At 52.5% G+C, this 13,640-nt stretch overlaps 3 protein-coding genes and 1 long non-coding RNA gene across 6 annotated transcripts; 2 read left to right on the plus strand and 2 right to left on the minus strand.

Annotated features, from left to right (window-relative positions):
- Positions 1-61: 61 nt before the first annotated feature.
- On the plus strand, positions 62-2,536 carry taf9 (TAF9 RNA polymerase II, TATA box binding protein (TBP)-associated factor). The gene is made up of 6 exons (XM_052047118.1): positions 62-480; positions 1,149-1,230; positions 1,301-1,437; positions 1,596-1,803; positions 1,980-2,096; positions 2,181-2,536. Exons 1-6 carry the CDS (start codon positions 445-447, stop codon positions 2,339-2,341), a joined length of 741 nt encoding a protein of 246 aa, XP_051903078.1. The 5' UTR covers positions 62-444; the 3' UTR covers positions 2,342-2,536.
- LOC127588398 (arrestin red cell) lies at positions 2,466-8,827 on the minus strand. Of its 2 annotated transcripts, none has more exons than XM_052047106.1 (16): positions 8,483-8,827; positions 7,366-7,396; positions 6,913-6,973; positions 6,777-6,821; positions 6,604-6,701; positions 6,437-6,535; positions 6,179-6,238; positions 5,889-5,956; positions 5,616-5,751; positions 5,459-5,543; positions 4,943-5,015; positions 4,560-4,697; positions 4,395-4,478; positions 4,081-4,157; positions 3,936-3,990; positions 2,466-3,864 (listed from the first exon to the last, which is right to left on the minus strand). In XM_052047106.1, the coding sequence occupies exons 1-16, from the start codon at positions 8,503-8,505 to the stop codon at positions 3,777-3,779; spliced, it is 1,221 nt and encodes a 406-aa protein (XP_051903066.1). In that variant the 5' UTR covers positions 8,506-8,827; the 3' UTR covers positions 2,466-3,776. The 2 variants fall into 2 exon arrangements, with proteins under 2 accessions (XP_051903066.1, XP_051903065.1); XM_052047105.1 differs by having other exon boundaries at positions 2,466-3,867; positions 8,483-8,825.
- LOC127588420 (uncharacterized) lies at positions 7,423-7,608 on the plus strand. Its single transcript, XR_007959072.1, has 2 exons — positions 7,423-7,456; positions 7,545-7,608. It is a non-coding gene; the product is annotated as an uncharacterized LOC127588420 (long non-coding RNA).
- A 764-nt stretch (positions 8,828-9,591) lies between the features above and the next one.
- Positions 9,592-13,585, minus strand: ap4m1 (adaptor related protein complex 4 subunit mu 1). Of its 2 annotated transcripts, XM_052047104.1 has the most exons (16): positions 13,381-13,585; positions 13,238-13,302; positions 12,927-13,012; positions 12,736-12,845; positions 12,569-12,665; positions 12,375-12,485; positions 12,230-12,292; positions 12,082-12,144; positions 11,949-12,015; positions 11,564-11,617; positions 11,373-11,479; positions 11,194-11,285; positions 10,980-11,024; positions 10,660-10,710; positions 10,094-10,211; positions 9,592-9,953 (listed from the first exon to the last, which is right to left on the minus strand). In XM_052047104.1, exons 2-16 carry the CDS (start codon positions 13,293-13,295, stop codon positions 9,759-9,761), a joined length of 1,317 nt encoding a protein of 438 aa, XP_051903064.1. In that variant the 5' UTR covers positions 13,296-13,302; positions 13,381-13,585; the 3' UTR covers positions 9,592-9,758. The 2 variants fall into 2 exon arrangements, with proteins under 2 accessions (XP_051903064.1, XP_051903063.1); XM_052047103.1 differs by having other exon boundaries at positions 12,736-13,012.
- Positions 13,586-13,640: the final 55 nt, after the last annotated feature.

The following is a 13,640-nucleotide window of genomic DNA, read 5'->3' on the forward strand; positions in this document are numbered from 1 at the left end:
GGACCAATGGTGGATGAGATGAACAGACTGGAGGAGAGATGGCAACATAGACGTTATTTTTTTAGGGAAAGGGGAAACGTGCATCAATGAAAAAAACAACAATATTATGATGAAGGGAAGATGAATTATACTCTTTTTTTTAAACAATCGTTATCTATTGGATTTAATTTCCGACTTTGATACTAGCCGACTCGGAAGAAAATGTATAAATGGCGATGTAATAGCGGTGGGGAAAAGGAGTGACTGATTTCAAACAGGACTAAATAATATAATAATATATATAATATTTTAATAATCGTCGACGAAGTGTGAACGAAACTCATGTTCCAAGTCGGTTTATGATCAGCCGGGAAGCACCCGTGGGGGAAAAAAAAGCCCAGCAGAAAACGTGGCGTAGAAGAAGACGTGGAGGCCGGAAAACGGTGCCCAAGGAAGAAATCCAAAATGTCTGCCCCGAAAAGCATCCCCAAAGATGCTCAGGTAACTTTGGACCTTTTGTTGCGTCTCTTCGCGTTCGCACGGCGGTGGGCGATTAATCTACTAAAGTTGTCCAGTTGTTAAACTCTTCTCCGGTGTTGCTACCTGGTCGGCTCGGCCGCAACTAGCTTCTTAGCATGCCCGTCTGCTTAGCTTAGCCGCTGCTAACCAGACGGCTAAAGTAAACGCAGTATTGTCATCACGACTTGTTTGACTGAGGCTAAGTTACGCTTGGTCAAACTTATTCAGTGAGCACCGGCGCTCGCTTGGGTTCAAATCATCGTCGCCGTCCACATATTTACCGTGCGAAAGCGGTTTTAACTAAAATGTCCTCCCTGTGTGTATTGTTACGTGTTTCATGAATAACGCAACCCGAAACGATGTATTTTTAAGGTGATACCATGTGTAGAGTGATTATTTTAAAGTTGACTACGTCGATTCAAAGCCATATTAAGACGGTATACAATAAGAAATTACGAATGACAAAATGAACAAAACGAATAAAGTGTTTTCTTCACGGTGACTGAAATGATTAAGAGTATGAAAAAATAAGGACGTTCAAAATCTTTTATTTATTTATGATTCAGTCATAAAGTAACAAAAGTGCATCTTAAAAAAAGTTGACACAATTGTCACGAGTTTTTGTTTTGTTTTGTTTGTTTTCCCTCCAGGTGATGATCCAGATCCTGAAGGACATGGGCGTCACCGATTACGAGCCCCGCGTCATTAACCAGATGTTGGAATTCACTTACAGTAAGTCGTCACCACGGCAGAAATCCGATGCCAACCTCCCACCTTCATCACGCTTGTCCGCTGTTCTCAGGATATGTGACGAGCATCATCGAGGATGCCAAGATCTACGCCACGCACGCCAAGAAGTCCAACGTGGATGCCGATGACATCAAACTGGCCATTCAGTGCCGGATGGACCAGTCATTCACGTCGCCGCCGCCCAGAGATGTAAGGAAACATTTTGTTGTGTGCCGAGTGCGAATTTAGAGATGTCGCCATGATGGAGCGTGCGTAGGTATTTGTTGGTTGGCATGGCGATATGCGTCGGCGTGTGCGTGTTCCGAGCCTCGGGTGAGATGACCCAAGGTGTTTTGCGTGTCCTTCAGTTCCTGTTGGAAGTGGCCCGACAGAAGAACCAGACGCCGCTGCCCCTCATCAAGCCCTACACGGGGCCCCGCCTGCCCCCGGACCGCTACTGCCTGACCGCCCCCAACTACCGCCTCAAGTTTCTCCCCAAGAAGGTGGCGTCGGCCGGCAGGATATCGGCACCTCGCCTCAGCGCCGTCTCCAGCAGACCGGCCACACCCACGCTCGGTCAGTCCCCACCTACGCATCCGTAGCCACAGTCAGGAACCCATCTTGCGTAGATGTACGAAATTAGGGCGTAAAATTACTCAACACAGCAAGTCGTCCTCACACAAGGCTGGGCACTTGTTTGGAGGGGCGGGGCTTATACTCAACTGACCAGAGACGCCGCGTCGTCTTTGCAGGAAACGCGTCGGTTCAATCGGCGGGCGGCGGCAAGGCGGGAACCCCGGTGTCGCTGGCGGGTCAGAGGTTCGCCGTGCAGATCCCGCCTCCCTCGCAGAGCGGCGGTACTAAAAGCGGTGAGGCGAAAAACGTCCCGACGCGGCGGTCACCGTGTGGGCTCGCCGTTCCGGGCGACCAATCGACTGCTCTTTTCCTTACAGCGCCGCTCAGCGCGCCCGCCACGTCCAGCGTGCTCATCAACTCCTCGCTGATTGGCTCCAAGAACATCCTCATCACCACCAACATGGCGGCTCAGAGCACCGGCGGCGGCGAGTCGCTCAAGAGGAAACACCAGGATGACGACGACTACGACGCCATGTGACAATACGCAACAGGACACGCAAACACGCCCTCTCTCGCACACGCACGCGATCGCACTCGGCATTCTGCGAAGCTGCCGCACCAAGACAAACTTTCAAGCTCCGCCGCATTGACGACACAATGACTTTTCGTTTTGTTTTTCACCTTTAATCCTAAAAACAATTTCAAATAAAATAAACCATGTGAATGATTATAACCAAGCATTTAAGTCACTTCCTGTTTGTGGCAAAAAAGTTAACGCACACGTTTTGACACATCACGCGCGTCGCAAAAAAAAGTTAGCGCACATGCACGACTAAAAACGACCACGACGACCAATCACGGCACTGCAAAGAACATGCTCCGCCTCTTTCCCTTTTGGGGGCGTGGCCAACCATTGCAGGGAGCCCAAAAAAAATCCAAAGCAAACAACGCAAAAAAAAAAAAGCGAATGTTGATTTGATTGATTTTTGTTTTGAGCCATGATGCAATCGATGCCACAGGAAACGCTTCTTACTGGCTGAACGGGATCATGGCACTCGAGAACATTTTGGAACTTTCAAAATGGAAAAGGCTGAGACGGGAACTGAGGCGGAGAATGCCACCGACCGCTCGAATTATGTGTGGCGTGGGAGGGGGCGGCGGCGGCACAGGAATGTTGCAAGTGATGTGGACGGCGGGCGAACCCCCCCCCCCTCCTTCAGGTATTAACACCTTTTGAAAATCGACAATTCTGTATGACATCATCATCGCTGCGGGTGTTTAAAAAAAAAAAAAAGCTGCACATTGAAAAGGATTTCCAAACTAAAAAGTCATTTTTAAAAGCTTCCTTTTTTGTTGACCTCCTTCAACTGACAGTGTTACGCTTCTTTGAATAGCACGGCAAACACAGGTTTGATTTTTTTTTTTTTTTTTCTGGTCAACTATTACAAGGAAGAAAAAAATCTGATGCTTTGTCAGCAAATGCGGGTTGCGATTCACCTCACAGTTCAGGCGACGTTTGAATTGACCTTCACTTCAAAGCCGTTTTGTCCATCTGACAGCAAATGGAGGTTCTCAACCGGCCTTACCTTTTGTCTTTTTTTTTTTTTTTTTTCTTTTAGCAAACGGTGACCAGCGGCGGCTAAAAAAAAAAAAAAGCTTTCAAGCGGCCTTCGTTGTCGCAAGGCGACCGAAAACCTCCTCGCGGCTCCCGAACGCCGTTTGCCCAAAAGCGGAAGGTGGACGAAAACCTCCACTTGCTGTCAATACGCAAAAGGAACTCTGGGAAATGCGATGGGTGAAGATCCTCGGATCAAAACAAAACGCGGAGAAGATGGCGCGGCGGCGGATCGCCCGGGCGGCGCCCGATTTTCATCGCCCTCCGTCCCTCCGCCGGGGAATGTAACGTGCCTGTGCATACGTGTGTGCGTGTACGTGTGTGCGTGGACGTGTGTTGCGAGCGGGCGGGGCCGCTCCTAGCAGTCCTCGTCTTTGTCGTCCACCACCCCTTTCAGGCGCAGGCGGGCGAAGTCCTCAAAGACAAAGTCGTCGTCCTGGGAGACGCTGCTGAGGAGAGGCAACTTTATGGCCCGCGGCCGCACGTGCCGAACGCGACGTCTCGGCCAGGTACTCACTTGGTGTCGAACTCGATCAGGTTGGTGTCGATGGGCGGGTCCGAATCGGGCAGGGCTGACGGCGCAAACACACGCGCGCGGACGGGTTAGCGAGTAGCGCCGTCTCCGGCTGGCGATTCGAGCTTGCGCTGGTGCGCGCACTCACCCGACTGTGGGCGTGACGCGGGCGGCTCCGCCGGTTTCGGGTGCATGAGGATGAACGGCAGCTCCACCGACACGTCGCTGTGACGGACAAGCGAGGGGGGGGGGGGGTGAGGGGGCGTGCGCACACACTCACACATATTTTTGTGATGACGACTCGCATGCTTAACTCATTCACTCCCAATGACGTCTTTAAACGTCTTTCCAGACTTGGTCCAGAATTGGCTGCTACTGAATGACTTAAATGACTGCGCGCACTTTTTAGTGACTTAGCTACACCGCACACACACACACACACACACACAAGGTGATACAGACCCCCCACGTGAGACCACCAGCTTGACTTTGACCCTGTAAGACACCAGGATGCCCAGCACCTCCTTGTTGGTCACATCCTTAACACTGAAAGACACACACATGCACACACACACACTCATTAGTGTCACGTTCGCGGGCGCGTGGGCGGGGGGGCGTGCACGTTACATGGTGGAAGAGGCCAGGTTGGTGTCTTCGTGTTTGAGCTTCCCGTCCAACGCCAGGCCTCGCTTCTCGCGGTTCTTGTCCAGGGTGGGCGTCAGCGTGTAGACTTTGCAGAAGGTGGAGCTGGACGACACCTGGTCGCTGACGCCGCACACGCACAACACATCTGTCAATCAAAGCTTCCGCAGTACGCGCCGAGAAAGCGCAACGGCGCCACGTTACGTAAAAGCGACGATTGTTCGCCTTGCCGCCGGCCAGCGCTCAACCGGCCGATTAGCTTGCGCGTGAGCGTCTGGCCTCGAGTTGTGTTGTGGCCCACAGTGGCACCTCGCTAGCGCTTCCAGTTTGTACGTTTGGGGTGAGGTTTTGCGCTCACGTGTACTTACTCGGCCTCCAGCTGCGCCACAGGACATTTGTACTGCGCCGTGCTGAACAAACAGATGTCGGCGTACTGGCGCACTGCGGGGACAAGGACACACACAACGCACATTCGGGGTCAAGGTAGAGCCGGGCGATACCAGCGCAGATTTGGCATTTTCATCGACACTCCCCCCACCCCCTTTGCCCACTTTGCTTATTGAAAAAGCACCTGACGAGTCCACTTTGGACTTTTGTTTTGATTCTAAGCCGTCATTTGTTTTCCCGGCATTAACGTTGCTCAACTTCCACGGAAACTTTGGAAACAGCTGGGCTTGGTTTACTCAATTGCCACAAGATGGCGCCAAAGCGCCGGCAAAAATAGCAATCGGTGTCAATGTGCAACAATTATTCGGAGACCGCATCCAAGAAAGAAACATTTTTATAAAATTCGATACGTTGACCGACACCACCAAAAAAAAGAAGAATTGACTCTTGAAATATTTGACAACTCGTGTCAAAAGAGATTTGGATTGGAGGCTGACCTGAGATCTTGACCCTCTTGACGGTCTTGGTGGAGTTGTTGGTCACGTGCACGTTGACGCTGATGGGCTCGCCGTGGTAGTAAAGCTGCCGGGTTTGGCACGCGCCGGTCACTTCACATGCTCTCTAGCCGACTCGTAAAGTGTGCGTCTCGTCTACCTCCTTGTCCAGCGAAGCCTCCAAGTGCAGCGACCTGTCTGACATCAGGAAGCTGCGAGTGGTCTCCACCATGGGCTGAGGCCCCGCCTTCTCCGGCGCGTACTGCACCTTGCGGATCACCAGACGCACCGAGTTCCTGTGCGTGGAGTGGGAGACGGCAGTCGGTTCCAAAGTGAGTTGGGAGTCGTTGGGGGGGCAGGGGGGGGGTCATGACGGCACGAGTGAATAAGAGAAAAGTGAGGGAGGGAGTGATTTGGTGAGTTAAGCACTCACCTCTTGTGGATTTTCTCCTCCATGTTCTTGGCACAGAATGCCCGGATCTCAAAGTCCACACCGCACGCCTGCGTGCACACACGAGCCACACCCTATGTGAGTTCACCGATCATTTGGGAGGAACCGATCCCATGATTGATTCATCGGGTCACATTTGACAACACCGGCAATTGACTGTGCTCCACTTTTCCAAAACTCATCGTACGGGGAAGGCCTCTGATGACTCGTGATGTCACTACGTTTGCCCTTTTGCCCTCATCAAGTGACCTTTCCAACCTTATCAAGTTTACCTTTCCGGTGTCTTCGGGTCCCGGTTGGAGCGTGACGGAACACGGAAGGTTCTGAGGGATCTACAACACATACACAACATACAACTTGTCAGTGATGCCATCATGGCACCAAGCTAACCCCTTATGCGTGTATGTGTGTGTGTGTGTGTGTGTGTGTGCACCCGCAGACCCAGTGAAGTGGACCATGTGTGTGTGTGTGTGTGTGTGTGTGTGTGTGTGTGTGTGTGTGTGTGTGTGTGTGTTTGCAGGCGCACTCACAGTGAAGTAGAAAGGGTGCGCGTGCTGCCCCAACTTCTTGAGGAGCCGCTCCTGCAGTCGACTGTTGGCTTTGCGCTCTTCGGGGACGGGCGGGAAGGCCTGGAACAGGAAGTGACATCACGTGAGCGCGGCGGATCCTCGGGCGAGCGTGACCGAGTGGCGGCGACCTGGAAGGTGGAGATGTACAGGTCCTTGCGGAAGGACAGACCCAGCACGTCCAAGTCCTCCCGGCCATAGCGGAAGGCGCAGGTCAGCGTGACGAAGACTACGCGGGGCCAAGACGGACGGGGAGTGTGAGCGGGGGATGCTCAGGAAGGAGAATTGGAAAATGGCGTCCTACCTTTCCTGTCCTTCAGGTACTCGGGATCCACCAGGATGACACCGTCTGTTCACACGGAGACAAAATGGCGACGGCTGCGGTGACGAGCGGCGGAGCCGAGCACCAGGGAGGCTGCGTGACGGAGCATCTGACTCACCTACTGGATCCACGTGGTCCAGGTGGTCCACAAAGTCCCGCTTGCCCAGGTAGACCGTCACCTGCCCACACCAGAGCGCAACTGTGACGCATTCTCGAACCCTCGGGTGAGCTTATTTGCACTGCCATTGACCTCACGCCAGATTTTGTAGAAGCTTTCATTCAACCTTCAAAATCCTTCAAGGGCTTTCCATAACTGACTGATCACCTTCTGGTAGGAAGGGTGCCCAAGCACGGTCCTCGGAAGCCCCCCCCCCGCCCCTCATCCGGCCTGGTTGAGATGTCTCCAACACAGGCCATAGTATGAACGGGAGGCCCGAACTTGGGCACCCCCTTGACCTTGAGCTTCTCAAACCTTCTAAATTGCCAACCACAGCCTGATGGAGACCTTCCGGTGAGAACCAACAAGTTACCTTCTACAGCGTCTACAACCGTGTCGTAAGCTTGGGCTCACCTTACAGTTTGGACTGGATTTCTTGAAGACTCTAAAAGAGGAGGAGGAAGAAGAATCAGTGTCCCAGCGGAAGAGGAAGTCACCACATCAGGTGAGGAGACGTCGCTCTGCCGACTTCACCCGTCGTCTGACTTGACGGATTTTCTTGAAAGGGGAAGTCACTTTTTTTTTTGCTTTAGGGGATTTGTCAGGGGATGGAGCCAATGCGCGCAAGTGTTGTCAAAACGGCCAATCACTTCCTTTCTCATACCAAACAGGAAGTAGCCGAGCGTCAAAGCAGAAGTGTCACAACACAGGAATTACCATGTATCATGTTTTTTTTTAAACATACCCATGTAGAAATATTTTTAACATAGTCATAACGATTTGTGGACGAGGTGCAATGATTCACCTGTCGCACACGCACGCGCGCCGTATGCTGACGCAGCGGGTGGAGCAGGTGACTTTCTTCCAATGAGACGTAAAAACCAATATTAAAAGAGCAAACATGCCACCGGCTGTCTCCGACGTTTCGAGCGTCTTATGAAAAAAAAAAGAATGGCTCGTTTAAAAGGCAACATTTTACAGCACGTTTTCCCACGGGAACGCTCATTTGTCGGTGTGAAAACGCACACTAAGAAACAAACAATCGGAGGCTATATTTCTTTCCGCTTTATTTGACCTCGCTCAAAATAACAGATGTTGGCGGATTCGCTTCAAATCGTGCATCGCGGATAACAACGAACGACGCTGAAAAACCCGCGCCGTATATTTTTGTTGAACGATACCTGCGACCTTGCGTAAAAAAAATGAACAGCTTTAATAGGAATGAAAAATCGAAACGTGTTCTGCGACTGTAGCGGAGACACAGCTGGGGCTAGTAGCTAGCCCGCTAGTTAACCCCACCCTGCTGCGCGCGCCGCGCCGCCCGAGGAGCCCACCGAACCCCCGCAAAAAAACAAAACAAAAAAACACACACACGCACATAAAAAAGCGATACCACCACCGGCGATAGCCTCTTTGACTCGAAAAGAGTCACGACTTAGACACGCAGATCGCCGCCGCGGCATGACGAACAAGCCATTCGGGCCAACGGCGTGATGCTAACTAGCCCGCGGAGGCTAGCGCGCTCGCTCACCTCGTACCCGCCTTGTCGCCCATCTCCGCGGCTGGCGGACGTCAAGAAGGGCCGGAAGAGACGAGCCCGGACTCGGTTGCTTGCGTCGTCGGGCTCGAAAGGACTTAGGTTATTGTTGTTGTTTTTTGTTTTGTTTTTTTTTTCTCGGGGGGAAGGGGGGGAGGTGCCAGCGGGCGGCGTTCAACCTTCCATCCGCCTCGGCGAACCGCTAAGCGGGTATGCTAATTTCGCGGAGCGCCGCCTCAGCTCGCTGCCACTTCCGCGAGGGCTGCTTGCGCTATTCGCCTGCTTCGCTCGCCTCCTCTTGTGTGAGCGCGCGTGCGTGCCGCGGCTGCAGATGATCGCGTTGCGTCAAACGCGACGCTCTGCTCGCACGCACACGACGTCTCCGTGACGAATTTGCGTCGTGCGCGTGCGGCAGAATGCAAAGACGTGGGGAGGCTGCCTCGAGATACGACTCGAATTGGTGGCGTGGCCGCGCTCGTATCTCAAAACGAGCAGCCCCTTATTTCCCCCGATTGAAATGAATGCAGGAATGCTGTTAATCCGTTCCAGCCCCCACAAAACAAGTTTGAGTCATTCGTCTCAATTTGGTTGCTCGTCTCTGCCATGTAGCTAAATAGTGTCAAGCAGTTATTGTTGCCTGGTGTGGCGTAGTGTGTGTGTAATAAATACTGTAGTGTGTGGTTTAGTGCTGTGTGTGACGTCGTGTTCCGTTGAGAAGTTTTGTATTGCACTTTGTGTACGTCCAAGTATAATGAATAGTCTGTAAGTAGTGTCTGGTCTTGTGCACTATGGTGTCTGATGCATTGTGTATTTCTCGTAATCTGTAGTAATGTATGTAATTAAGCATTTGGTTATGTCATGTTCGCAAAATGCTTAGTACCGTGTAGTAACACGGTAGTGTGCGATGTGTTGTGTGCTGTGTAGCGCGGCCTATTGTAGTGTCATGGTAATTGTAGCATAGCATTGTGTGGTGCATCATATGGTATAGATAATAATGTAGTGCACTACTCATATAAAGCAGTATGCCACGTTGTACTGATTAGCATATAGCGTTGTACTGGGTTTTCCTATTGAGTACTAGAGTGTGTGGTGAAGTACTGTAGTAGTGCTCATATTTCTTTATTTTAAAAAGTAAACACAAAAAAGTCCTGCGCAATACAATGAATTGAAATGAAAGATCATTCTTTATTGTGGCGACATCATCCCATCACCACATCATGATGTGGTCGCGTTCGCAAAGCAAAAGAAAGCCGCCTCGTCCGCCGCCACCTCAGATGCGGATGGTGTACGAGTCCGAGTGAGTGACGTAGCGCACCCAGCGCTGGGCGGGGCCGCGATGTTGCGTGGGCACCAGGCGCAGGAAGCGCACGTGGAGGCCGCTGGCCGTGACCTTGGGCAGCTCGAAGGTCAAACACACGGGACCCACCTCCATCATGGAGGCGGAGCTTAGGGCGGGAATGTCCAGCTGGGGGGAAAACGATGCCGATACAACAAGATCGAACGTGACCGTTTTGACATTCAACATTTTTGGAGAAAAAAAATTGAATCATCGCTCCGCTGGGGCGACGGCGTTATAACGTAATTATCGCTGCGCTTTTTGCATACCTTGAAGACGGCGGAGAGCTGCGTTCCTCCGGCGAAGCGCGGAACTTTCCAGACGACGGCTCGGTTTTGCGGCTGCAGCTCGGCGCTCTGATCGGGACTGCTGAGTTCCTGCGACAAACTGACAGGAAGTGGCACGATCAGGCGTGGGAGGGGTGGGAGTGGGAGGGGGTCCAAGTTGAAGCGGAATAGCTTAGCCTTGATGATTAGCCTCGAGTAGGAATGGCCGAGTCAGCAATTGAGTTCCCTTTGATTTGGGCTACCGGTGCAACTGTTGATCGATTAATCAATGACTAAATTCACCAACAACCGCTTTGATAATTGATGAATGGTTTCGACGTCAAATTGTCCAAACGCTCGGATTTCAGCCTCTCAATTGGTAAATAAAGTAATGGTCCAAGCCCCGCAGTCCTCCACAAAAGCAGACTGAATCAAGTGGGTTTCCATTGCGGTTTAGCCTTCCGGTTTCCATGGAAACTATGCGTGTTGTTGTTCATGAGACAGTACCTGTCAATCAAATGGTCATTCAAATGTTATGGCCTCATTCAAATCGGAGCAAATTTGCTTACCTGACGCAACCGTTGGGCACGCGGATGCCGGCGCTCACGTTGACCGCCGAGCTGCACGCACACAACGCCGCCGTGTCATCACAACAAGCATCTGGGACTGCGCGTGGCCGCAGAGTTGTCCCAACGTGTTCCTGCGCCCGTTAGTGTCCGAGTGTGCGCGCGCGCGTTTGTATCTTTTTGTGTCGGCATGCATGCGGGCGTCCTTGTGCATGTGTATAATATCTCGGTGTGCCGTCGTGCGCGGGTGTTTGCGAGTGAGGACACGTTTGACTTGCCATGAGCGTGTATGTGTGTTTGCATTGCATGTAACAGGAAGTGACCTTTTAGGCGGCAGGTCGCAGCGTAGCTTGAAGAACATCAGCAGCCTGCGAGACAAATGCGGCACATGAGAGACAACAACAGGAAGTGGCTGTCAGCGCCGAATCTAACCGCCCCTCTCCTTTGTGTCCGTCTTCACTCTGACACCAGGGGGCGGCATCCGGCACGTGCCTCCTCTTACCTCCCCCGAGGAGCTCTGCCGAGTGAGTTGGTTACCTTCCGGTGGTGTCCTTCTCGATGGCGGGAAAGAGTCGGAAGGGCGGGGCCAAGGGCAGTCGGTCGGCCAGTCGGTACTGCATGACGCTTTGCTTTCAGGAGCGGGACGAAGGTCATCACGTTGAGGCCGCCACCCTTGTCCCCCCGGCCAATCACGCGCGAGCCAGGGCTGGCCTTACCTCCCCCTGGCCGGGGCTGATTCGCAGGATGCGGTGAGCCTCAAAGTCATCCAGTCGGACGGCCGGGTGGAAGCTGCACTCGTCCACGCGGACTGCCGCGCCGTAACCTGGACGCGGGGAAATTGCCTCAGCGCGCTTCCTCTTTGCTCGGCGCCAAAGCTTTTATTTTGAAGGGCGGCGGGCCAGCTGACCTGCGAGATGTGAGCCGCCGACGCTCAAGTCCTCGTTGAGGCCGATGCGAATCTCTGCCGCAGAGCAATGTGGTGTGAGGGGACCCCGATGGACATTATGAAAAGCCACAGAGACCCCCCCGACAACAACCCGAGTCAAGTCCACCCTGCCCGATTGGCATACTGCCAATCGCCAACTCAAGTACACAATTTAAGTAGATGATTACAGGCTAGCATAATTATTAGCCACGAGAAAATGCCTCGGATCGATATATTTAGAAGCCCCAAAATCCAATTCATTCATTTTCCGAATCGCTCGATCCTCACTAGGGTCACGGGCAAAATCCAATTTTGGTCACATTTTTTTCAGGTTGCGATCAGCAAAAACTTTTTTGACTCGACTCACCCGAGCAGCTGGGCAAGAAGCACTTGACCTTGACCTCACCCTCCACCTCTGCCTTCATCAGCACGCCCTGCACACAGCGTACTCAGTGCACCCGTTCAGGCTCCGCCTCCGCCGCACTGTCGATCCGACTCACGTTGGTGCTCATGACGACGGACATCCTCTCAATGACGTCCACAAAGATCTCACTTTTCCCTCCCTGGACACACACGGAGGTAAGGCTGGGACCTAAAATCAAATCTTGCCATTTGCAAACGTGTTTTGGAGGTTCCACGATGCAGTACCTGCAGAGGCCTGGTGGCGGCAGAACTGGGCGCCACTTTGCTCTGTTGCGTGTCGGCTCCAAACTGCGGCGGGGACGACGAGAACGCAGAGGTCACGGAAGAGGTCGAGCGGGCGGCGACGTACGTGTCGGCGGCGGCTCCGCACCAGCCCCACGTTGGCGAGGTCCAGCAAGCTGAAGGGTCGCGATGACAGCGCCTCCGTCTGGATGAAGTTCTTCAGGACGTCACATGACGTGGACTGCACGTAACCGTAATCCTGCAAACAAATAGATGCTTTTGCGCAGTTTTGACAGGTGTGTGTGTGTGTGTGTGTGTGTAGATGCAGAATACATGACACACCAGCATCTCATCCAGAAGTTCATAGATGAGCGCAAAGTTCATCTGCACCGTCTTCTCCGACAGAGCACCGCAGTAATCTTTGATGAGAGCAGCCAACCTGACAACGCACGCACGCCGTCACTTCCTGTGCGCGCCTAGGCCACGGTTGCCACGGTGATGCGCCGCACCTGTTGAGGAAGTCGATGATGGCAAAGGGGGAGGAGTCTGCCGCGATGGTGGTGGCGACCAGGTACAGTCCTCCCTGCCACACGTGCACAAAGTGGACGTTTCCGTGCGTCTGGGGACAAAAGCGGGCACACGTATGCAAGTGAAACTCGAGTGAAAGCACACACGGACAAGTGTTCGCACTGCAGGTTACCATGACAACAGGAGGCTGGTCTCCAGTCAGCGCCGTCACTTTGTCATAAAAAAGGCCAACAGCGTCACTCCCGATGTCTCCCCGGTCTGCCGGACGGGTGCGGAGTCAAGTCGACAAATGTGCAGGTGAATGGAACAGTCTAAACTTGTCCCTAGGTGTGTGCCCTGTGATTGGTTGAGGGACCCCTGGACCACCACGCCCCGCTACCCTTGTGGTGATAAGTGCATCAGAAACTTTAAATCGTTCAACAGAATGAGCAAAACATGAGTTCTCAGTGCCTCATGTAGGAAGTCCTCTGGTTTGAAGGATACAGTCTTTGTAAACAAGGCGGTCGCCTTTCGAGGACAAGATGAAGACTTGCGCAATCATCCTGGAGCTGAAACGCACTCACCCCCCAAAAAAAATACAGCATAAATGTAATGTTTATCTCCATCGGTTTGCGTGCTTCACTTACCGTCTTCAGGCTTGTCAAGAAAATGTGATCTCTCTCAGTGAAATTATGTCATGCCATTGGATCTCGCTTCGTGTTTTGAACGAGGCGTCAATGTTTTTACTTTCACATGATAAACATTAATTCATAACTCGAGCAATATCCGATAAAATTTCAAAAGCGTTGTATCCGATGTCGTGGGTTTTGAATGTTCAACGTAGCTTCGAGCTTGTTGTTGACGAAGCGCTCCGTCGTGACGTCGTCACAGTGCACAGCACCGCCTA

This window comes from Hippocampus zosterae, chromosome 16 (assembly GCF_025434085.1).
Source record: "Hippocampus zosterae strain Florida chromosome 16, ASM2543408v3, whole genome shotgun sequence".
NCBI classification, from domain to species: domain Eukaryota; kingdom Metazoa; phylum Chordata; class Actinopteri; order Syngnathiformes; family Syngnathidae; genus Hippocampus; species Hippocampus zosterae.